The sequence below is a fragment of the Lasiosphaeria miniovina genome, assembly GCF_030549165.1.
Source record: "Lasiosphaeria miniovina strain SMH2392-1A chromosome Unknown B0T26scaffold_6, whole genome shotgun sequence".
Classification (NCBI taxonomy): domain Eukaryota; kingdom Fungi; phylum Ascomycota; class Sordariomycetes; order Sordariales; family Lasiosphaeriaceae; genus Lasiosphaeria; species Lasiosphaeria miniovina.
In genome coordinates, this window is record NW_026848225.1 from 3,843,690 (window position 1) to 3,868,204 (window position 24,515).

The window sequence follows — 24,515 nt, forward strand, 5'->3', positions numbered from 1 at the left end:
TTGGCCTCGTGAACCTGAAAGGTAGCTATACCAAATGCAAATAAGTTGCACAAGACGTTGGTGGGGCATTCAAGGTCGCTTTGTGAACATCCTGAATTCCTAATGGATTTCCACGTTTGAGGTGACACTGCAGGCCAGGGCAGAATAAAAGGATATGTAAGGTGATTACCAGTCAATGAACATCTGAGTTAATCACAGGAGGTACTCTTGTCATTTATCTGACGGGGGATCTGCACAACGCTGACTTCCGTTAATCACTCCAATGGTATAGAGTTAGCATTACCATTTGGAATTCCTAGGGGTGTGACAATGCCTACCTGTCTGTGGTGTGAATCCTGCGTGGTACCATGCTATTGCTGACCTGCACACAGTTCAGACACTCATCCGTATTCTTGTTTAAATAAAACCCATGACGATTTCCGCCCGGTCATTTGCCCATGGTAGTCTACTTATTTCTTGCCGAACGACTTGTGTGTTGTGCAGCAAAAGAAAGAATGCCAGGAGTTCGACTACATCTCCGTTCAAACTTAGCTGCCCTCCCTCCCAGAGTCCAGCCCGGCATGGATCATATCATCAAACCGAGCTGTCCCTGGGCCTTCGAGTTGGCGCACATTCCATATGTCTGCAGAGCTCCGTTTGTTTACGACGGGCTGGGATTCAGTGACTACCCTAACAGATGTCAGGTCGATACAGCCAAGCTCTGTCGAGACCGAGCGAAAGGACTCAAGCTTCGAGATGCAGGGCCGTTCATTCAAGCGTGGCTTTGGGTCGGCCTACTTACCAAGGCCTTGGCAGATCCAACGGGAATCCCAGATAATAAAATTCCAGGTCGCTATACCCGCACTGTACCAAACCAGGGACGCATTCTGTCTACAGAGAACCTTCGCATCGATCTGATCCGCAGGGCACATGCCAGCAGGCCAGTAGACCAGCTCATCACTTGCGTCACCAACGCAATCTCGTTCGTCAACGAGGCCATAGGACCCCTCAATAGACAGCTTTCCGCTGCCACGACTCCCGAGGAACGGAGGTCGGTCAACCTTGTGCTGGATGTTCTTTTGGCTTGCCAATTCCTACACGAAACCATCATCAGTGAGCTCAAACTGCGTTCCTATCCTGGCGGGAAGGACGCACTGGGCCCCAAAAACACCAACAGCCGACTCGTTGACAGCATGCTAGAAAGGTCGGGCTGGAACAGAAAGGTCATGGACTCGATGCCCAGGAGCCTCCAGCTCAGGTATCACCTCTCCTTCTACGACGGAGCCAAGGTCAGCATATCGCCCCACACCCACACGCCATCCGCAACTACCACCGCGCGCCACGTCAACCCGGGCTGCAAATGCCGTTCGCTGGACATAAGCAAGTACGGCTCCGCCACCCGCTTCGTCCAGGGGACATTCCCCGTGTGCCGGTTTCGGGCAGATATGCCAAATCCGACGATCGAGACCGAGTACATCACCCTGAGCCCCCAAGACCGAGCCCCGCTCGAGTACGTCGCGCTCCTCCACGTTCGGGACATGGGGCTCCGCTGCGAACCTGACGCCCGGCTGCCAACATGCCAGCTGGCGCGGCTCCAGACGTGGGTCGACAAGGCGCTGGGGCCGAAGCCCGACGGCCAGGGCGGCTTCTGGTGGCTGGATACTGTGTGCGAGGCACGGTTTCCACAACAGCAGCCAACAGCGATAGCAGCAGTCGAAGCCGGGATGACATCGCAGCGGTGGGACGTGTTCGCGGCGGCGCGGTTCGCGCTGGTGCTGGACCCGCAGCTGCTGGAGCGGTGGCCGGGCTCGTCGCTGGAGCGCGTGCTGCGCATACGGTACTCAGCATGGCGCACTGCGTGCGACGCGCTGGCACTCGGCTTTGCCTCCCAGCGGCGCCTGCTGTTCCAGTTCCGCGAGCGCGCGCTCTCGAAGCGCGGGTCAGTCGAGGCCTACAAGCGCGACGCGCACGGCGACGACCTCGAGCGCGCCGCACGTCTGGGCATCCGCCTGCTCGCGCGCCCGCGCCTGCACTGGCACCTAACCAAACACTACGCGTCGGCGACGGCCGACAAGAGGGACCGTGACGCGTTCGCCGCCATCCGGCTTCTGTGGCGCGACATGGCCGCCTGGCAGGACCTCCGCGCGCAGCAGCCGCAGGTGCTCGCAGTCGGGGCCGAGATCAATAATAAGAATCTGAAGTGGATGGTCATGGCCACCGTCTTTGGCACGTCCGACTACCAGTTCTTTCTGGATGGGGCCGTCGTCGAGAAGGCCCCGTTTGCGCTCGACCGGCTGAGGCGTGTCTACGGCGGGTTCGCGTCTGCCCCGTCCATGTCTGCGGAACGTATTGGGCGGCGGCTGGTGGAGATTTCGAGATGAACTGATCTGGGGGGTGGTTTCGTATGTTAGAGAGAATTTGAGAGAATGATTTTGTGATAATACCTACGGATTATGTTTTGATGAATTGCTGTGTTATTGATTGCTCAGACGGAAAACGTGAAGCGTGTAAATCTTGTTTTGGATGGTGAGGGTATCGCCACTTACTTACCTTCTGTAATTAAGCTGTGATCTGTTCGCTAGATTTCTGGGGGGTTTCCAAATTGGCCTCGCTTATGCGGCAGCGTTTGCTTCCTGGCGGGTCCGAGATCAGTTCGCACTACAAGGTTCCGGTTTTTTTCATTCTAATTTTGGGTACAAGGAAAAACGTCACTCGTGTCGAGCACAATCGACTGACTGAGCCGTCACTGGAAGGAGCAAGGCGGTGGTTAACCGGCACGGAAGGTGCTAGGGAAGGTCCAGCTGCAAGCAACAGACAGCACAGGGCATCAAACCCCCAGAATCCATCACCCTATCCCCTTTGCCTCAGCCCCAGCTCAAAAAGTCAAACCTGTGAGAATCGCCGCTAGAAATAGCAAAATGTCTTAATTGCGCGGGCAAGCACGACGACCACGAGATAGCTGCCTAGACATATCGCCACCGAGTTCTGATGAACGAAGTTGCATTTTCATCTCAACTGCCTTCTAAAGTTTAAATCCTTTTGGATAGATCTTTGTCGCACAGGATCCCGACCCAGGGATTTAACAGAAGATTCAGATTGACGTGGTCCCACAGGAGGCGAAGCTATTCCGGACTCCGTGCTCTTGATATTTCAACCGCAGTTCTCTACCACCCTCCGATTCGCCCGGGACGCAGAGCGTCTCCCCTGCGGATTTGGAGACACTACGGATGCGTCCCCAGCCCTACACGTCAGGCCCACACGTCACAGTTCATTTTGGCGGTACCGGTAGCCTAGGTTCAGGCGAACGTTTCCTGACGGCAACTTGGGCTACCGGTCCGCTAGGGTCGCTTTCTGCCTGCAAATATTCCCTGGCGGTTGGCCGTTTTGTCTTGCTCATTCGCAGAGCCAAAGGATCTGCTCGACAAGGTGCGGCCGCCAAGGCAGCCACCTAGCTCACTTCAAAGACTTTTGGGGCCCCCGACCCGCCAACGCCGCGGAAATTGAACCACAGCACCTTCCGGGCACATTTAGTTGATCCTGGCCCTTCTGCCGGGGCTACCGCCCTCGCCATAGCGACATGGACCTGAAGCTTCTGGCGTAGGCCTGGAGTTCATGGTCGGACCACATGATACCCGAAGTTGAGCTGGCAACTTCATATAAATCTTGATACAGCTGTCGTACGGCTATCTTGAGGAATTCTGCTGTTTCCATGTTTCTAGTCTTCGTACATCCGCCCTTGGCTACCACCTCTCCTCACTTTGCAACGCACTATTAATCTGTAAACCGGACACCAGCTTTACGCCTGAGAGATCATGTGGCTTCATTCTCCATCTTTGCTGCTCTTGGTTCCCACATTCGGGGCAGCGAGAGCGACGTTTGCGGGAAATCGTATTCCAATTGCAGACTCGAAATCTATCTTAATTCCATCCCTGACACCCGTACCACTACCACCCCTGGTGCCGACGCCCGTACGGAGGGACGTTGCGCCCACGGTCCGTCCACGCTCCACCAATCTCCAGGGCCGCAGCTTCATTCACGCCCAAGTTCGGGCCGTCAACCCGAACCACATGGTCTCCGTGCTCGTCAAAACGAAGTCGTTTTCGACAACGCGGATGGTGGTTTTCGTTATCTCTAACGCACTCGCCACTCTTTGTACTATAGTCTCTCTATAATACAACTCCTCTCAGTCTTCTTCAGCACCTTCTGTTGCCCCCGAAAACCCTGACTGCAGGGTAGAGTCCCCTGCAGCCTACGAGGTAGACTACTGAGCAGAGTCCTCACAGTCTAAGTGGCAGGCCTGTAGCAGAGTTCTACAGACCTGTGGCAGTCAGCCTGCTTCCCTCAGTGCCCTACACAGAGCACTGTTGTACTGGAATACAGGGCACAGTTCTCTACAGTCTACCCTGCAGAACTGGTGGACCTACCTTCGACCTACCTTGCACTTGGGCAGCGAGAGTGCGTCTCAATTCACTTGGCGCATTATTGTCTAAATGTCTGTGGTTTGTGATACCCGACTTAGGGAGGGTTGCCAAGGCGTTGTGGCCAAGGCGTTGTGCTGCAGCATTTTCATGCAAGCCACGCTGACTAGTTACCCCCCCCCAAATTCCAATACATTGCAGCCAGCCGTTCATGAGTAAGCACGTTGCAGACGACAAGGTTCGCGTATCGGTGTGCTGCTGTAATAGCTGCCATCTGCGGATGGAGGCAAAACGGGCTAATGGGTGTGTGTCTGCTGTCTGCTGCTGCACCCGTGTAGACATACGAATGAGCAAAAGACGCTGCCGCTGCAGCCCCGGTAGATTGCGTTCTGCAAATTAGGGATAGTGGTGATAGGGATCACAGTTAGCGGGAGTAGCTGTGACTAATGTTGGGTAGCTGGTAGGAATCTCAACAAAGTTGTCTTGAAATATCTCTAACGTGGTTTATCACCGAGCGGGCCACCCCACCGAGCGGGCCACCCCACCGAGCGGGCCACTTTTCCACGGCTCCATAACCTCCACACTTCAAACTATCGCACACCACAACCAATACAATGTCTAACCAAACCCAAGAAGCCAAAATCATCCTTGCTATCGAGGCTATCCGTACATCTAAGAAAATGTCAATCCGACGCGCTGCACAGATGTACGACGTACCCAGAACTACTCTCCAGGCCAGAATGACTGGCCGCGTTATGAAACGCGAAGCGCGTAACGCCGCCCATCAATTGACCGAAGTCGAAGAAGAAACGATTGTCCGATATGTTCTCGACCTAGATTCGCGAGGATTTCCACCCCGGATCGAGGGTGTTGAGGAAATGGCGAATCTCCTTCGTACGACGCGTGGCGCGAAACGCGTTGGTAAGAACTGGGCATACCGCTTCGTACGACGCCGTCAAGAGCTAAAGACGCCTTTTTCTCGCGCCTACGACTTCAGAGGGCCCTCTGCGAGGATCCAGACCTTATCAGGAAGTGGTTCGAGCTGGTAAAGAATATGCGTACGAAGTACGGTATCTAAGACTGCGATTTCTACAACTTCGACGAGACTGGCTTTATGATGGGCGTTATTTGCGCTGCAATGGTCGTTACACGTGCAAACCGTCGCGGACGAGGCAAGCAACTACAGCCAGGTAATCGAGAATGGGCGACAGCAATTGAGTGCGTGAGTAGCGACGGCTTTGTGGTACCGCCATTTCTCATCGTACAAGGCAAAAACCACCTCAAGTCATGGTACGAAGACACCGATCTCCCAGCCTCCTGGGTTATCAAGACCTCCTCTAACGGCTGGATTGATAATAAAACGGCTATGGATTGGATTCGGCACTTTGATAAGCATACTACTTCCCGGCGGAAGGGTGGTTATCGCATGATTATTTTGGACGGTCATGAAAGCCATCTTTCGTACGAGTTTGAGCAATACTGCAAGGAGAAGAACATCATTACTCTCTGTCTCCCTGCACATTCCTCGCACCTTACCCAGCCTCTCGATATTGGTTGTTTTAGCGCCTTGAAACGGTCGTACGGCAAGCAACTTGAAGACTTCATTAGAGCTCATATCAACCATATTACTAAGCCCGAGTTCTTGATCGCCTTTATCGCCGCCCACTACGACACTATAACGCCTAATAACATTATAGCTGGATTCCGCGGTGCTGGATTAGTGCCATTCGACCCAGAAGCCGTCTTATCGAAGCTATATTTTAAGCTTCGGACGCCAACACCGACTGGCCCCCCCTCCGCCGACGCCAGCCCTTGGACCTCCCAGACGCCACGTACGGCGGCCGAGGCTGTTTCGCAATCCCAATTCGTACGGAAGAGGATTAGCGACCATCAAGGGAGCTCGCCGACTTCAATGTTTAACGCTATTAAGCAGTTAGCAAAGGGTACGGAGGCAATCGCGTACGAGATGACACTCTTGCGGGCAGAGCTCCGTACGACTCAGAAGGCCAATCAGGCCCTTGCAAAGCGCCGGCGAGCCAAGCGCACGAGACTCCAAGAAGGCGGTGCACTTTTTGTAGAAGATGCGCGCGGTTTGATAGCCAAAATAGATTCTAGTCGCCAGAAAAAGAGCAAAGAGGACGAGGATAGGGGTCCGTCGCAGGCAGGGCCGGCGACTATTCGGTGCTGTGGACGATGCGGAAAGCCTGGGCATAATGTACGAACCTGTCCCGTGGATGAAGAACTATCGGGTGAAGACAAAGAGATGGATTCCGATTGAATTTTTATTGTGGTGCGGTTGTAATTGAGTCTAGAAGTCATGGAGTCGAGGAAAAGTGGCCCGCTCGGTGATAAACCACGTTATCGAAAATGCACTTCCAGGCCGTTACCTTCATGACACTTGAACTCAAAAAGCTAGTTTCAGAATTTCACCCCAAAACTTTCAGTGGGCGCCCACAGGTCCAAACAATTTCTTCATGTGGGAAGTGGCGTAGGGATTCGAGAGCGGGATGGTAGGGCGGGCATGCAAGTCATTCGGCCTGGGCCTGGTAAGGTTGGCGATGACGCCGGGGTCTTCTGCCGCGATGCCACGCACGCTCTCCCATACCTCTAGCGACTCGTCCCATGCCTTGCGTGCGTTGGGGTCCATATGTGGAGCCCACACGCAATTCTGTAGCATAGAATGTAGGTCCTCAAAGGTCCTGGCGTGGGGCTCCCGGCCGGCGAGCGCCTCAATGTAGTAGCGGAAGAAGAATTCGCCACTCGCCGGGTTCTCCGTCGACGACATGAGCAGAAGCAGTGCGACCCAGATCTCGATCCCGGCCGCCTGCAGCTGGATCTTGAGGTGGGGGTCGAGAAAGTGCTGGCGGAGTCTCGGCATTATCCCCGGAAGTGGGCTGCAGGCGCCGTGCGTTCCGTTGCCGACGAGGAAGATGAACATGAAGAGACATATGGCCGTGACCTTCTCCGTGGCCGTTAGCGTAGCTTCGTTCTCAAGATTCCAACGGACGAGCTCGCCAAGGACGAGGGAGAATAGGTTCTGGATGTCCAGCAAGTCTAAGTTGTATGAGTCGGGGCGCATGGCCATTGCTGTTGCGTCTTTGAGCAGGCACTCGATGGTCAGAATATGGTGGAACAGCTCGGGATGCATGCCAACGCTCCTGCAGGAATCGGCCATCCTCGAGCCTTCATGGTAGAAGGGTGATGACTCGGGATACTTGTATAGACGTGCCAGCAAGCCCTTTGGAAGGAGAGTCGAGGCAGCAAATGTCTGATCGGCCATTTCAGCAGCATTCCGTTCCATCTGGTCTTGGGGGTTGTACATGTGGGGCAGGCTGAAAGTGATTCGGCAGCCCAGAGAGGTGCACACCCAGCGGATGAGGAAGGCCTGCAGGCCGCGCATCTCGCCGAGCTGGGCCACGCCCCCGCGCAGGGCTAACATGCGTTTCAAGCCATCTAGATGAACCTGGCGCTGGGCAGTATCGGGCTGCAAGTGGCGCCACGCGGGATTGATGGCAAGCGCATCTGAGGCGTGAAGAAACAAGTTCTCTTCAATACACAGTAGATTGAAGACGGTTGCAATGTTCTCGTCGCTCAAGGCGCGTTCGGCATCCCCCAGGTCACGATGTACCGAAGAGATAGCCTCCAGTCTGTGGTGCATGAATCGCTCGACTAGGAAGGGAGACTGATGTGGCTCTGCGATAGCTAGTTGGAGAGCTGCGAGACACAGGAGCGCATGCATGAAGCCCGAGTGGTAGAAGGACACTGTCACCCAGTACTTTTGCACCTCGACCGCTTGGCGGCCGTTGCTCGTAAGGGGAGAGATGGATGGGACGACAGTTGTGGTAACTGGATATTGAGATGGACATTTGTTAGTATTGAGCGCTATGGGTGTAGCAAGCTCCAGAAACCGCGAAACCATAATTTGAAAGGGGTAGGCTCACAGTAGGTCAGGAGATTTTCGTCGCCATTCTTCAGCTCGACGGCCAGAGACGAAAAGGGGTCAAAGCGACCACTCAGCAACGAATGCCCGAGACCGAGAAGCAAGTACAAAACCGCCATGCTAGTCGACAATGTGGGCATCTAGGGTTTTTTCTGCTCCTAGTCTTGTTCCGCGGCTCTACGAGTCGAACGTCTTGCTGGGCCTGGCTAGGGGCAATAGCTGCCATGGGCGCATCTTCGCCATTTTTACGGCTCCGGCTTGCAGGCACCAGATCGAGTGAGACCGAGACCAACGGGCTGTGGCGAGCGGCCAGGTCCTGACAATTTGGCGCCAGTGCCCCAACCGCCTCAGGCTCGCTCCTCGCTAGCGGCTTTCCATCCAGGGTGCCTGTCTTGCCGATACCCGAAATTGAAGTGGTCTTGCCGCTCTTGCGCGTGGTGGACCACGAATTGGCGGCGCGGGCCTTCCTGATGACGAAGGCGCGACCCGTCGTTGAGATCTTGGAGGCCCTGGACCGATTGCCCGGGTTGACAAATAGAAACTCTTGCTGAGACATGACTTCGCGTAGACGTGGCGACCCAACAAAGAAATCGCCCCACAACGAAATTGGCCCACGCCATGCCCACACCCACTCCACGGGCGCAAATTATCCATTTCTACACAAAATAACTAGCAAAAAAATACTCAATCCTCTTCTTCGGCCTGTCTATATTGTTCGAGCCCACGGGCGATTATTTCCCGGGCTTCTTTGACTGCATGTGGCTGGCTTTCTGCCCGAGCCGTTTTTTTCCGCTTTGGGGGTATTTGACTAGCTTTTTGTGCCTTGGCGATGTCCTCTATACGTGCAAATCGCTCATTTCCATCTTCATATACCCTCTTACGCGTGCGAGGCTTTGAAGCCTCTAATTCGGTTGTGAGATGCGTAATTTGTGCCTTCAAAGACGCGATCTCTGTATTCTTCAGATCCAGGGACCTCCCGACCTTAGTAAACAAGGCCCGCACACGCCGCTGAGCCGGACTGAGGGCATTCCGAATACTGTCCTGGTACTTCTTGATGTCCTGACTGCCGTGCGGTGTTTTGAAGAGCCTGTCATCGTCGTTCGGGGCCGTCGGCGGCGGTGTTGAAGGCCGGGCCGGGAGTGCCTCATTGTCCTTGACCGCCTCAGGGTCATCAAGTAAACAAGCCGGGTTGAAGGGCCAAATCCCGGTTTTACTGAAGCCCGACATGATGTTACGGGCACTCATGCCTTTACCCGAGGCATCTCTGTAGCAGTAAAGGAACCGAACCTTGTTGACAGGAGCTGACGATGTGAAGCTCGCGAGGGCCTTGGTATTTTCCCTAAAATAGGTCTTTAAAGGTGAAAAGACCGAGCGATCGAGAGGCTGAGACTTGTGCGATGTATGAGAAGGTAAATAGACGAACTGGACCTTATTTTGGAAGGCCGCTAACATGAATTTTTCATTCATATGGCTCGAATGTTCGTCAAGGATCAGTATACGCCATTCGCCCGGCCTTTGGGGCTTTGTTTGGATCAGGTAGACCTCTTTGAGCCATTTCAGCGCAATACTGGCGTTGCTCCAGCCTGTAATTGAGTAATCGTACTTCCATTCCCGGAATTCCTTCGTCAGGTTGAAGTTATCAGGAAAGTGTTGTCCTTGAAGACTGGCCCCGGTAAATATGATCACGGGCTTCAAACGAACGCCCTCAGCAGTGCCGCATTCGATAACTGAAACCCAAGTTGTTGCATCAGAGCTTTTCACGTAGGTTCAGTTCGTCAGGGAGCTTCCTATGACCTTTCCGGCCCGGGTCTCGAGCTCCTGCATGCCGTGCTCATCCATGTTAGCGATGTTGGCCGGGATGACCTTTTTATCCTTGATTTGGAAGGCCAGGCGCTTGAAGAAAGCTTCATAAGCTTCACGAGTAGATCCGCAGACTCGAGAGGATTCCAACAAGGTTGAATTCTTCATCTTTACCGCCGGGTTGCGGCGTAGGAAGCGGTCCACATATCGCTCCCCAATGGTCTTTTTCGTGCCGGCCTCATTGAGTATAGCTTGAGCGAATCTCTGCACCTGACGACGGCTAGGAGCCCTGCCTGCAGCCTCCTCATTGAGGCACCAGTCGGCTAGGAAGCTTTCCTGCGCATTGGAGAGGTTTCTTTCGGCTTGTTTACTTTGTGCTCGATTTTCTGCCCCGTGGATGCGTTTGCAGAGGGTAGAAGGAGGGATCCCGAAGTCATGCGCGGCCTGCTTCTGCGATGCGCCCTGTTCAACTGCAAGTATTGCAGATTGAATTAGCTGCTCTCGACGGTTCGACATGATGTATTTTGAAGCTATTCGAGCCTGAATTGATGAAGTTGTGTTGTGTTGAAGTTGAAGGGCGGGAAATTAGATGACAGGGGCAGAGATTTCGTTGTGGGGCGATTTCTTTGTTGGGTCGCCACGTCTAGTGAGTACGAAATGGGATAGTGCTGATGAACGGCGCGGGACGGAGATGCAGTTGGGTGCCCATTGGAGATTGTGGATTGTTGGGTGGCCTGGGACCAGGCCAGACCGGGATTGGGAAGGGGGAGCCCGCAAGACAGGACGTAGGAGGGAATTGTCGTCGGATGTTCCTTCATCTGTCAGACTGGCCCGTGCCACAAACCCTGCTCACCCAGATGGCTTATTATCCACAGCTGGTCTATCGTTTTCCCAATTCGGCATGGTGTGGGATGCAGCTCAACTGCAGTGACTGCAGCTATCTACTTTATGTTGCATTGGAGCGTACGGAAGTACGAACAATACAGTACATGCGTTTTTGTCCAAAAGTGTCAATCTTACTGACTTGGTGGTAATCGGGATGGAGCAAAGAACATGTGTCGAATGGGTTTTGGACAGCCCGTGGCACTGAGCCTGAAGCGGTGTGCGCTCCTGTCTCTGTTTTTACCGATTTTTCCAGTTCAAGTTGTCTTGGTGTAGTTACTTCGTTGCTCTTTCCATATCCGAATGGCCTCAACAGGTCTTGATCATGCTTTTTCGAAGTTCAATGAATAATTAGATAATCGTTTCCTCTTACCGGTAGTAATTAACGTGCACAATGCAGCAGGAACCGCAGCTATTGCAGGTGATTCTTAATTACCATACCAGCGCTTGTTCAATTTAAATGCATCTCCGAGGAGGGGGATGGCAGAATCACTCACTATGTTTTTAGCATACCTCTCTTATTCTTCGTGAACCTCAAAGGGAGCAGTACCCGAGGCCTTCTGGACGTCCGATATGTCTCTTGTGACGGTAGTATTGTCAGCCTTGGCTATGCATCGTCTTTTGGTTCGGTGATCTTGCCAATTGGGGGAACATGATAGCAGAGGTGTGCAAGCCATTAGCCATGCATCAGTCTTTGCGTCAATCTTTCCATAAGAGGGCCACATTCTCTTCCACCTGCTTACCTGCTCCGTCAGGAAATTCTGCTAATTATTTTGCTCATCTACCTGCAAAGGATTATTGTCTCTCGATATATTCTCTCCTGCCTGTAGAGCGGCTGCAACCAGAGGCGCAGCGTGTTATTGATATTCCGTCCCAGAGCTCGACTTGGTTGTCAACTCGTCTTTGGGTCTATCAGGCGAAGCATTTGTACTATTCCATTTTCCATTCCCATTTTTCTTTGACATCTTACGAAGAGACGAATGGATGAATAGACTAATAACAAGACGCCCAGATTTCAGCATCGCCTTGTCAGTGCATTTGCCATTGATGACTGAGGCGAGGACTACAGACTCAAACACGGACTTTTTGGTCGCCAATTAAGCCACAGCCGCCGACCCATTCTCGACCCCTCCGGAATGGCAATTGGCCTCGAATCGACAAACCCATTTTGATCATCGATATCCCCGCGAGCCGGGATAATGAGGTGGGTGGGATCGCGGAAAGCCGCGGAAAGAACCGCGCGGGAACCTCGAAAACGGTACTGAGTTGGAATTGGGCTGTGTGATGTCAGACCTGCAAGAACGGGGCTGATGCTCGGTACCGAGAAAAATTGTGTTGGGGGTGGTCTAGCTAGCTGCCCAAGCCGCCTTCAGCGCATGCTCGCCACTCGCCAATGAAACCTGCGCCGCCTAATCGAAGCCCTCTTGGGAAGCTTGGTCATCGCATCAGTCATCACACACCCGGCCCTCCACGACGAAAGTTCTAGACACAATGCAACATATTTTCCCCGCCATTATTCCTAATCGAATGGTGCAAACCTTCCCTCGCTCTCCTGGAAAGGTCGGACGTCGACGGCCTTGGAGATGGGGATCGACCGTTGACGGATTACCAAGGTGTTCGGTACTCCGCGAATGAGCGAGTTGAGAGCTCTGTCGCCTTCGCGTAACGCGCCACCAGCGTCTTCGGGTTTCCGTCCTCAGAACAATCCTAAACCACATGAGGAAAATCCTACTGGTTTGCCAAGAATCTTGTCGTTTGCCCTCAACGCGGTTGAGAGGCACGATGGCTTTTCGGCATCCAGCATCTCCGACTGCAGGGTTCGCTTGCTATCCAGGCTGACAATATTGGCCTAGACGGGCCTTGCAGAATTTACGATGCCTACTTTTCCGACGCCGTGTTTCTATAGAATTATAGCAGGCACTCCCGGTATAAGTATGTTTGCTAAGAAATGGCTAGATTGAATATAACAATGTTCATCATAGTATCACTTGATTTGCCTCGCTCAGAGTTTTGAAAGACTCGAGAGCGTCCGGAGAGCGTCCGAGAATTGCCAAACCTGCTTACTTCTATTTGCTCAATCATTCATCATGAATTTCCCGAACAATGATCTGAATGATCCCAGCGCGCCGCCTCCATTCGGGCCCTCTCATCTGCATGAGGATCCGACTGCGGCTGCGACTGCGGCTGCGGCTGAAGGAGCCAGCGGCGCGGCACCCGGAGACTCCGAGTATCCCAATGAGGGCCTTGATCGGAACCTCTACGCCAACCCCTACGGTTACCAAGACCCGACCCAGTATTACAGCCCTCTCGGAGAAGGCCCTTTCGGAGGTGACTTCTTCGGAGATGGCTCCCTCGGAGACGGCCAAGCAGGAAGTTATCCACAGGCCGGACCCTCTGGATATTCCATGCCCCCCGCTGGTGACGCTTCCTATTACTACCCTACGGGAGAGGGCTCGCAGGTGATGTATGGCCAAATGGCTGGTCCTAACCGAGGCCTTCCACACCAGAGCAGAAAGGACAGGAGAAGGAACAGAAACTACACGCCCGAGCAGCTTGCTGTGAGTGTGTCTATCTGTTGTCTACAATTCTAACTAACCGCGCCACCAGCACCGCCGGGAGCAAAACAGAAAGTCGCAGCGCGCGTTCCGGGACCGCAAGGAGCAGCGAATCAAGGAGCTGGAGCAGCAAATCTCCGAGGTCGACCAGGAGACGGAGGACATCAACTCGGCGCTCGAGGTCCTCCAGGCCGAGTACCAGTCGCTTCTTGAGTCCAAGGAGAATGAAAAGGGAAAGGGGAAAAGACCTGAGAAGAGTACTTGATGGATAACGTCTAGATGGTGAACGGGGGAGATACGAGCACATCTGTCAGTGTCTCCCTCCCTGCCTGCCTTGTCCTTGTTGGGAGTGGAAATTGGTTTCAACAACTCTTACTCACCTGGCTATAACGACGCAAGAATACACAGCGAAGAGAATTCAACACCAAATGAGACTGAAACCGAAATCCAATGGGGCCTTGAGCCTGTGCATGTGCAAAGCATGAAAATTTCCTTCCACTAATTAACTATCCCACCGGGAACAATTGAGTTGACGCAATGTCAGACCATAAAAACGCATGCTGTAACCTTGGTTGATGTATTAGCATCGAGGCGGTGAGAAGCGGTTTGAACACGGTTTAACCTGCCGGCCGGCATGGATCGATCACGAACTCGCCCGGGCTGGTGACAATGGCGATGCACATAGCTGCAACTCAGCCGGCTAATTAGGCCGGCAGGCATGTAGTTCTACACACTTTGTGATGTCTCTCTCATCCCGTTGATCTTCTTTTAGGCCTGGGCTTTTCTTTTGCTGCACAGAACTTGTGGTCAATTCCTCGAGGCTAATTGGTGCTTGGAAGTTAGAAGGGTCAGGTTGTGGTACTAGGTAGCCATGATTAAGGTAGGTGTGTCTATTGATTGCTCGCTGGATCCCATGTTAATTGCGTGGCCGATGGATGGCTAACAATGCCAAGTAAACAAGAGGGCGGCAACAATTCTGCCTCTTCAAAGGAAGGATCGCTTGGCGGGATTTGGCCACTGTGTTACCTTCTAAAGGGGCTCTCGCGCCTGCGTCAGCGGATCGCACAGACTATAGCAATACCTTGGGTTGCTACGGTGCAAATGCCTTGAGATGCCGGCGACATTGACATATTAACCGTGACGCGATGCTATATACCTACAAATCTGCAGTTCATCTGCTGTGTAACGTGTGTGGTAGGCAGTCCGTCCTGTGCGCTGTGCCGCCTTATACTTAATTAATATCCAGTCGGCCGCTTGCTTGACAATTATGTGCTGTCCTTGTCAAGCGCAGCCTCCAGCAGGCGCAGCTCTCCTTCCAAAGTACCTAGGTTCAGCGCCAAACTACAGAATACCTAGTATAATTACCCGGTTTTCGCCGTAATTAAATTTTACTGAGCTCCAAGTCCATCCGATATTCATGTCTCAGTTCTTTGGAGATTTTAGAGACTACCCGGGGCTGGACAGAAGGCCAGTGTGGCAACACAAACATTGACATGTCGCAGCACAATTTGTCTTAATATCAAGCATGTCTCCTATTCGCGGCTATTCTTGAATCTGTAAAACTAGGGCCTCACCACCTATTAATTATCGTGATACAAATGTTCTCTTTCGCACACCCACCCTTCATAATTATCGAGCAACGGATCAGCGCCCCTTGGCGCTTCCTTCACGGCCCCATTTCGGGATGACCTCGTCTTAACCGAGCATCATGCGTAATTAGACCAAAGAAAAATGTTCAGAGGAGTGAAATCCAGCGGAATCATTCCATTACGTACCAGCAACTATTCACGACCTGCGTTTTCTGGGCCCCAAACATGGCCCTTTGCTGACCGACTGTATGCCAATGCGGCGGACGGATCCGAAAGGAGTGGGTGGCCTATGGCCGCGTCCCTGGGACGGGCCGTCAGTTTGATTATGCTCGGGAATGGTTCTGGAAAGAATCAAGCACACTCTGCATGATTGTCGCACCTGATCCTGCCTGGGCAGCGGCCGAACTAGACGCAGCAAAGGCCGCCCGTGCTGCGCCGTCTCGTCTGTTGTGGCCGGTCAATGGGCCGCTCGCCGGATCAGGGACATCACCTGCTTCCATGGGAATTGCACGTTGCTGGAATCAGGCACTGGACCTCATCCCCATTGCCACGCCAATATCTTGTTGTGGCGCGAGTCTTGCCTCACGGGTTGGTGCATGGTAATTAGAGGTTGCGCGGCCGGCTTGCGCAGTGTGCTTGCGGTCCATGCTGCGTCTGCGGCGCCAGCGGCAAAGTCGGTCAGCAATGGCGGCCCCGACGCATGAGGTGGCTCGTGTGTATGCTTGCCTGCGTGTGTGTGCATCGGCGTGTCCATGATGATTTTCCATAGGCCGCATGCGGACTCTGGTGAGCTTCTGTCGAGTATAAAGAACGGCATGTCTCCCGGTGAATCGAGGAATATTCTTCAGCAGCCAGCAAGCACTTCCATCTCTTCACACTCAAAGCTCAACTCAACACTCACAACACTCACCACTCTCACAACTATCTCCCCTTTCACAGCTCAAAGTCAGCCCAACTTTTCAAGTCACTAGCTTCTCAGCTTCTTCGCAGCCAACCGCCAACATGTACATGAACATGAAGCTCGCCGCCGCCGTCGCCGCCCTCTTCGCTGCGGTCCACGCTACTCCCGCACCCGCTGCCAACGCCACCGACGGCGGCTTCATCCTCGCGCCCAACTCGGACACGCTGACCTACACGCCGGGCCCGTCGAGCGCCGCCCGCGGGCTCACCGAGCGCGCCATCAACGACTGCGACAACTCGAGCTTCGAGAACCAGTCGACGGGCGGGTCGCCGACGGTGGGCGACTGCCAGCGCCTCGCCAACAACATCGCGGGTGACGGCACGTGGACCGTGTGGACCGGCACGCAGCACCAGATCGCGCAGTACGGCACGTGCGCGTTCGGTATCAACACGGTCACGGGCTTCTGGGCCAATATCGGTAACGGCGACGTCCGCGACATCATCGGCGACTCCATCCGCCGCTTCCAGTGGAATGGTCTCGTTGGCGCGAAGGGCGAGATGAACTGCCAGGGCAGTGGCAGCCCCCACGTCAAGTGGGCCATCTACCACACCTAGGTGTCCGACAGGGCTGGCGGCAACCAAGGGAATGGTTTCCTTTTACCCCCTTTTTGTCTTGCCGGACATGTACTATAGAAGTCCCGGATGTGCGGGAGAGATTTGTTCTTTGTTTTGCTCCTATTCTTGTTTTCCACCTTGCCTGGCAACCACCATTCGCAGTTCAGGGGCTCGGGGAAGTATTTTGTTTTGTTTTATTCTTTCCTTTCTCTCCACCTTGCTTGACAACCATCATCGCAAGGCAAGGGCTTGGTGGAGTGTCTGCTTTTCTTTTCATTTTAGTATTGTATAAATAGTTGTATCACACTAGAAACGGGGTTTCAAAGTTAGCCTATCATAGACAAGAACCATTGGCTCAACATACAACATCGTGTTCCATCGTGAATTATGGTCGACTTCGCTGGCGAACAGTACTTGCACGTGACCATGGCCACCCATGCAGGCTACGACGGTATCAGAACCAGCTAATGCGGCGTGTGTTCCCTTTTCGGCCGACCCCGCGCTTGGCCGAGTTGAGCCCGATCATCTCGTTAGGCTCCGCGCCCCTTGAGACTAACGTCACTTACCCCCTGCCCCTTACACTCGAAGTCAGCATGGCGTCGATCCGCGCGCTCCCGCCGACGTATCACGTCGTCCCCCGCTTCGACATCGCAGCCCAGGGCGGAGCGCTGGAGCTGGGCACCGTCGTCGACAGCCTGCTGATGCTGCGGCCGCTGAACCGGGGCGCGGTGGTGCCGATCCCGGCCAAGCTGCGCTACGCGCCCACGACACAGCATGGCTTCGCCGAGACGCGGTCGCGGCTGCGCGAGGGCCACGGCGGGGTGTGGGCGCGGTCGCTGATCGTTCAGGGAGCGGGTGGAGCGTCGGCACAGAGCGAGACGACGAGCACGGTAGCCTGCGACGCCATCGTGACAACCTACTTCGACCCGGACCGCGCGTACGTGGCGCGCAGCCTCGCGAGCGGCGACGTATCTGAGCACTTTGCGGGCTCCGGCTACGAGGACGACGTGTACCTGGTGACGGGGCTCAAGGTGGCCGAGAAGCTGCGGTACAGCTCGTCGACGTCGGCGCAGCGCGCCGCGAGGGCCGAGGTCGCCGCGCGCGAGCCGCACACGGGCACCGAGCTCGGCGCTGGCGCTGGTGGCTCGTCCGACAACGCGCACACGGTCGAGTTTGACGTCGACGACGTCGTGGTCGGGTTCCGCGTCAGGCGCTACGCGTACGTGCCGGCGTCTGCGTGGAACCCCCTGAGCAAGAAAAAGCTCGAGGGCAGCGACTACTTGGAGAATGCGTCGATGCATGAAGACGTGAAAGAAGAGATTACCGGACCGGAGGCTTCGTACGAGCAGGTGCCCATCGAGGAAGAGGTGGAGGCGCAGAATGCAGCCGCCATCTCCGGCGAGACGGATGAGTGCTAGGTTAACTCGACCAAGTAAGGAGCGGGGCACGTTCAATTTTCTAGTCCGTAGCGGTTAAGCAGTAGTCAATAATACCTATGTAATGAACAAATGGAGCGTGGTTGGCAGCAACAGGGCACCTGCTGTGACAAAGAGTCGCTGGCTCGCCTGACTGGTTGATTGGCGCATTCGTTGATGTGTATGGATGATTGTCGGTTGCTGGATTTAGGGAGACGGCGAGCGAACACTGTGCGGGCAAACATTTGTTGCATTTTCTCTGCCGTGAGCGAGAACCTTGTTGATGAAGACGGCGAAATAGTTCGCGAGTGGGCCGTCATAATAGCTCTGTCGTTACCGTTCAATGACAAACCGGAATCAACCGCTTGATCAAGGCACTCCAATTATCGAATCCAGCACATCCCCTCCTACATGTCGGGAGATGCTAGTACTTGCCCTCTTAAGGCTGGGCATGGTTATCTTAGCGGAGGAAGACGCGGAGCTCAGAGTTTATATCCATTACGTCTTCCAGGACTCCGTAAAAGAACCCGGCCCCGACTCTTTCAAACACAGGAAGGCTCCCTTCCTCGGCTGCCTCCACGGGTACTACCAGCAAAAAGTGTGATGAACCTCGCTCTTGCTTTTGACGCTTCCCCCGAACCCCTAGAAAAAGGCAATGCAGCGTCGGATCTAAAGGCTTTTCCGGGTTGTCGAAGATCAGTATTTCATCACTGCCACCTCCTTGTTGACCTAGGTTGACGTCTCCAGAATATTTGTAAGCCATCCCAGTCAGTGTAGGATGAAGCTGGCTATGCTGGCTATGGCCTCCGCCTGGAGCCCACTGCAAGTCGATAGCATCCTCCAACCAATCGTGATCGTACCAGTAGCCGAATTTAGGCGTCAAATTGTAGTTAATTTCCCCATCGTAGGCCATCCACGACCAACTTGGTGATTCATTGGTACTTGACGATTACCGAATGGGGAAATGGCAGTTAGGGGCACGCTTCCGCCGCGGTGCCAAAGAAGGGTGCAATACAACCATCCACGGGATACAACAGGGTTGTCCAGAATGCCATGGGCTCCTTGCAATTTGAGCCCTTCGAGAAACTGGCGCTCAATCCATCCAATCGCCTTAGGTCGGTCCTTTTGGCAGGTTAAAGCGGTGCGACTGTACCTGGAATATATCCTCTGGACAGCTTCGATTTGTGCATTTATAGGTAACTCGGCAATCCTACTGGGAAACTCTGGGTCACCCATCAGTGATGCTTCGTCGCTGTTATCGCCAAGGTTACCTGTCAGTCGGTGAAAAGTAACAGGTCCAGTAGGGGGTGGGGACATGACGAACTTGTTCATCTTTGTGAGTGTGAGGCAGCGAACCCCGTCGCCACACTCCCAATACACCTGATTTTCTGTGAAGAAGATGGTGCGGCGTGCCATTGCTCGATCTTGAAAAGCCCAGCCTCTCTGGTACAGCGGCGATTCCAAGACGTCCGCTTAGAAGTTGTCTACAGCCAAAGTTGCATACAAGCCGAGATTAAAGACCGCAAAAGGTCTAGTTTTAGAGTTCATCAGTAGATGAGATTGCGCACCCATTGCGTGCGTGGCAGCTAAGACGCAAGATGCACCGTGGTAGAGATCCGGCATCTTTTCTAACTCTTCTGCAAATTCCTCGGCAGAATCTTGAAGAATGCAGAGGCTGTCGACCCATAGATAGCGATGCCTCAGCTCGCGGCATACGCGAACAGCGTCTCGGATAAGAGGCCCTGCATCTTCGAGAGGGATTCCAGTTGTTAGGAAACGCTGGAGGTTCTCTTTGACTAGTAGCAAGGGTCTGCTGCTGCCCCAGGTATACGATAATACCAAGTACTTAGCCAACCCACCCGACCCGGATTTTGGCTCGAATAGCCGGACGCCGGAGAGTCTGTCGAAACTAACATCAATAACCCTGCGGGGAAGCCGTATCGAATCTAAGATTCCCGAGGTGCACGTATGGTTCTCGTTGCAATCATTAATCCAGCCTTTGAGGACATCAAAATATTCTGCACCCCCGGGCTGTGGCAGCACGGGGAGCCCGATCGGAATGTTTTCGGTCGCTGATCCAGTGATGCTATCAAATTCTAGGGTCCTGGAAAGCGTGAGGACTGGCCTAAGACTAATATGACCTTTCATCCATATTCTCGATTGCCACCAGTGGAACTCCATGGCGTCCTTGCCGAAAAGCAGGTTATTGGGTGACCGAGCGGCGTGGCACAGCAGGTAGCAGAATCTGCACTTATTCTGAGACTCTTCCAAATAAGCAGTCGTGTAATGCAAAATTGGGTTGATGCTAGGCTCGTCGAATCTCAACTTTGAGCAGCGTCCACACAAGGAGTCGACTTTTCCTGGCGCAGGGAATAGTGCCGAAAGGTTCGATGTCATGATCAGCTTGGAAGCAAAATTGTTGTCCACCTCCAAGCACCAAGGATCCGAGTTCTAGAGAGGTTTCAGCAGCATATTAGTTCGCAAGTCTCCTTATTACATTCGGCCACGATTCTGGAAACATACCGCAGTCTCCTGCGCCGTGGCAAGGTCTCTATTGTACCCGAATTCTTCCTGTCAGCGTTTCATAATAAATCACTGCTAGGTTTCACGGGGGCATACCTAGCTGTGGCCCCCAGACTTTGAAGTCTTTGGACCGCAATTATAACGTAAATATGAGCTCTCAACTGGGATTTTAACCGGCGGGGGCGTATTTCTAGAAGAGTTGGCCGCCTGCAATATTGTTATTCATTAGCGAAAAGCGTTCCTGTAGAAGCGAGGAGGTGTCTGATGACTCGTGATACCTTTCGAGCGCTCCTCGTTGCCACCTCAATAGCATCAAAACGACGTACGCCGCGGACGTGAAAGAGCTAAGCGGCAATCATCGGTTAGAAGATGGCTCAAAGTATAGTATCCAATGCGAGATAAAGAGTAGGGGGCGGCTCACAACCTCGATGGTGGGCGACGTGAACGATCCGAAAAGAAGTAGCTGCTGTCAAGCCGTCCCTTCTCCAGTATCTTTCCCAGCCCGGCGCGAAGATAATGAGCGTCCACGGGACGAGATAGAACATCGGTGCTTTGTTTATAAGAAGTCGTTCCCTTTATAATACCCGTGAACGGGGTTAGGCCTAAGATGAAATCCAGCTCCGACTGGTCTGCCTGTCCGGCCGGCTTTGAAATATCAGACATGGACCATTCGGGAATTAGAAGTCTGAATCTCGTTAACACAAGCAATTCCCCAAGTGCTGTTCGCGTAGTGTGTTCCTGGTTATTAGCAATGAAGTCCATCCGCGAGGCCACAAGGTGGTAAACAGCGTCCGTTCGCTTCAGTTCAGAGTCTACGACATCAGAAACGAGAGCGAGATCCTCGTGAGAATTCCTCAGCTCGTCAAAGCCAAAGCAAAACCAGATCAAGAAGGAAAGAATAATGAGGCCCATTGACCATGTATCGGCCCACGCTAGGATCCCGAAAAGTTCCAGCCGTAGCAGCGTTAAGTTTGGGGCCTGGTATAGCGCGGAACGATAACGCGTGGTGATAACATCAGGACGTCCCAGTTGTAGATCTGCGTGTAGCTTTAGTCTTCCAAGCATGGACCCGTCAAGAAATCTCAGGACGTTGCCGGGGTGCAAGTCGCCGTGATAGTATCCCCTCTCATTGAGCTCACAGAGAGCGTCGGCCAATCCCCAAAGCTGTTCAATAATTTCTGTCACCAATTCGATACTGGGCCTGGGGTTCGGAACTGATTCCCAGTAGTCTCCAAGAGAACCTCCGTCCGCCCATTTGGAAACGAGGTATCTTTTCTCGCCCCTGAGGATTGAGGTAAGATCCTTTATGATGTGCGGATGATTCACTAGGCTCATCTTCCGGGGTCTTTGAGACCACTCTTCGTTTCCAACGGGAACCGCACACAGAGCTACCCTTTCCCATCGCATTTCCATAGCCGCATCTGTTTGATGTGGATGCTCTTGTGCGGAATTGGCTTTCAACTGTTTCCAGTGCGCCTGGTGCAGACCGGCTTCGAAAATGTCGCCCAAGTTTTCATTTACTGTCGGGGTCTCGCTAGTACAGACGAAAGGCAACACGTCTTCGGGCCTAGCATGGTACAAAAAGACCTCGTCGGAGAAGACTGGGGACAAGTATAACCACTGCCTCATGTAAAAGACGTACAATCTTTCCGGGGACCAAATGGAAAAGGCTGCTGGTGTTGGTGGACCCAAGTTCCGAGGGTCGAGAATGGGAAGGTTGCCGTCATCAAAGCCAAACTGTTGAAACCGAGTCAGAACGAGCTTGAGTTCTTTGGAGTCAAAGTCGATGTCTATGGCTGTGATCGCGAAGAGACGCTTCGCGTTCTTTAGAATGTAAGAAACAAGTTCCGCGCCGTCTTGCGAGTCGAACAAGTCTGGCATCTTTTCCAAGATAGCATGTGCGGTGATGAGGCTGTCTATCTTGTCCGCCGGCAGGAACAGTTGGCGGGCTTCTTTATGTGGAAAAGAGTTCAACTCTAGCGCAGCATCGATGCGATCATCTATTTTCACAACAGGGCCACCGACAGACGCGGATCTGTTGGACAGGGCCAGCTCAAGTCCTTTAGAGCTGACCTGACTGCCGCCATCGGCCTCGGTGGACGCTCCCGAGTCATCGCCCCACCAGCGGAGCGACCATAGTGCGAGATACTCTAAGTGGTCTGCGATGTGTTTCCACATCTTTATCGCGAGTGCAGTATCTTTGGAGCTAGCTAGGGCGGCTTTGGGGCCGTGGCTTGTGTCGACCTGTGATGGCGGCACTTCGCTCCTAGTTGACGATAAGTTGCCTTCAGGTGCGGGCCCCTTCGCACTCCCACTCACCCCAACGATCATGGTAGGTGCAACGGCGACATCTTGGCCACAGAAAGGGCAGGTGTTGGGTTCCGAGGGAATGGGCACCTTGCTTCTGGATGCGGTGAGAACCAGTTGTGCATCCGGGGTGTCCTGTGAATGGTCTGCCCTCAGGTGGTCAAGCAGAAGCTGCTCGCTCTTGAAGGAAAGGCATGCGCTTTTGGCAGTACAAAGCCAGCGACTAGGGCGGTGAATATATTGGACCCAGTCAGGGCAGTGCTTGTCAGCCATGTGATTACGCCACTCTTCCCGAGTTGAGAATGCAGGCGGTAAATTTCCGCACTGTTCAGAGATGCACACGTAGGGTTTTAGGTCCTCATCTACATGGTGTCTAGAAATCGTCGACAGCTGTCAGCTCATCATGACCACGCATCTCTCGGATGATTATTTGCATAGTTACCTCCACTTCTTGGCGTCTACTAAAAGTCTTCTTGTCTGTGGCTTGCGACATATGGTACACTTTGCATCTGAATGGTTTGGTGGTACCGTCGGCGGCGTGGGATATTCGGCAGAGAGAAAGGGGTTGTTAGAGCGTGAGCTGCTCGCGTCCGAAGAGGCCCCGTCTTTCCCGAGGCCTCGTGGGACCTGGTGTGTTAGGACTTGTCGAAGAAGGTTGGAAGCTGCCGGCGCCATAGCTACGGGCACTTTGTTGTCGAGATGTTGCGGCCTGGCTGGTTGGCCTGGCTCGTGTTGGGCTCCCATGGCTATCCTTGCGGCTTGCCAAGCATTTCCGGGGAGCTTTGTCAGAGCCGTTTCCGAGTCGGTCCCATCCTCCCTGTCGGCGCCAAGTTTTGCTTCGTGTCTGAAATTGTATCTGAGTCTGTTGCGGCGGTAGATGATGGAGCTTGCCAGCTGTATTTGAAGCGACTCGGCCATTTTGTCGACGGGAAATCTCCACTTGACAAGTGCGAATATGAGTTCGTCATATCCATCTGGTTCTCCTTTCCGGCTAAACTTGAGCACCCTGTCGACCTCGTCTGGTTTTGAAGAAGCCCGGATGATGAGGCCCAATCGCCCCAGGCGGTCCATAGATCCCGCAATGCCAATCATGGCGCCGTCGTTCTCGGCCGACGCCCCGGAGTCGCCCCCGTCATTGACTAGACGGTGGCGTTTGATGCCTGCACGTGCACTACGTCAGTCTAACCGTTCTCGACATCTAGGTAAGCACAACTAGCCCATACCGCGCTCGAGGTTTTTTGCCAGAAGAGCTAACATGGACATGGCAAGTTCTTTCATCTCGGGGGCATCGGCCAATCGAGTATCAAGACAGACACTGGCCGGAGCGAAAACGCCGAGAAACCCTGCCCAAGTCAAAAAGCGGCGTTGGCACTCAGTAATCTGCTTGCGGTAAAGTCTGGGGTTTTGCAGGTACTCGTCGAAGCGATGCCGGCAGACGGCAGCAGCTTTGAAGATGTCGTCTGACTCTGACCTGACAGCTGTGCGGGGGCTCTTGGGACCCTCTGCGCCTGCAAGAGGCGCCTCGGCGGCATTGTTGGCCGGGCTAGGCGCGAGTGAAGCCATGGCATAGAGAGGAGTCTCAAATCATGGTG

The 24,515-nt window shown here is 53.8% G+C and overlaps 7 protein-coding genes across 7 annotated transcripts; 5 read left to right on the forward strand and 2 right to left on the reverse strand.

Moving 5' to 3' along the window:
- Positions 1-618: 618 nt before the first annotated feature.
- B0T26DRAFT_679442 (uncharacterized protein) lies at positions 619-2,360 on the forward strand (the record flags this gene model as incomplete). Its single annotated transcript, XM_060440358.1, has 3 exons — positions 619-828; positions 858-1,030; positions 1,094-2,360. The coding sequence occupies 3 exons, from the start codon at positions 619-621 to the stop codon at positions 2,358-2,360; spliced, it is 1,650 nt and encodes a 549-aa protein (XP_060293426.1).
- A 4,311-nt stretch (positions 2,361-6,671) lies between these two features.
- B0T26DRAFT_861370 (uncharacterized protein) lies at positions 6,672-8,974 on the reverse strand. Its single transcript, XM_060447749.1, has 2 exons — positions 8,339-8,974; positions 6,672-8,243 (listed from the first exon to the last, which is right to left on the reverse strand). Exons 1-2 carry the CDS (start codon positions 8,475-8,477, stop codon positions 6,838-6,840), a joined length of 1,545 nt encoding a protein of 514 aa, XP_060293427.1. The 5' UTR covers positions 8,478-8,974; the 3' UTR covers positions 6,672-6,837.
- Positions 8,975-12,880: 3,906 nt separating this feature from the next.
- On the forward strand, positions 12,881-13,998 carry B0T26DRAFT_432975 (uncharacterized protein). Its single transcript, XM_060434984.1, has 3 exons — positions 12,881-12,951; positions 13,026-13,577; positions 13,627-13,998. Exons 2-3 carry the CDS (start codon positions 13,107-13,109, stop codon positions 13,837-13,839), a joined length of 684 nt encoding a protein of 227 aa, XP_060293428.1. The 5' UTR covers positions 12,881-12,951; positions 13,026-13,106; the 3' UTR covers positions 13,840-13,998.
- Positions 13,999-16,345: 2,347 nt separating this feature from the next.
- On the forward strand, positions 16,346-16,672 carry B0T26DRAFT_599272 (Ecp2 effector protein; the record flags this gene model as incomplete). Its single annotated transcript, XM_060435689.1, has 1 exon — positions 16,346-16,672. A coding segment is annotated over one exon (327 nt), but the record flags the coding sequence as incomplete, so codon positions are not given.
- A 599-nt stretch (positions 16,673-17,271) lies between these two features.
- B0T26DRAFT_653287 (uncharacterized protein) lies at positions 17,272-17,514 on the forward strand (the record flags this gene model as incomplete). The annotated part of the gene is made up of 1 exon (XM_060438445.1): positions 17,272-17,514. A coding segment is annotated over one exon (243 nt), but the record flags the coding sequence as incomplete, so codon positions are not given.
- A 6-nt stretch (positions 17,515-17,520) lies between these two features.
- Positions 17,521-17,787, forward strand: B0T26DRAFT_598852 (uncharacterized protein; the record flags this gene model as incomplete). Its single annotated transcript, XM_060435676.1, has 1 exon — positions 17,521-17,787. A coding segment is annotated over one exon (267 nt), but the record flags the coding sequence as incomplete, so codon positions are not given.
- Positions 17,788-22,971: 5,184 nt separating this feature from the next.
- On the reverse strand, positions 22,972-23,298 carry B0T26DRAFT_597081 (uncharacterized protein; the record flags this gene model as incomplete). Its single annotated transcript, XM_060435633.1, has 1 exon — positions 22,972-23,298. A coding segment is annotated over one exon (327 nt), but the record flags the coding sequence as incomplete, so codon positions are not given.
- Between the last annotated feature and the right edge of the window lie 1,217 nt (positions 23,299-24,515).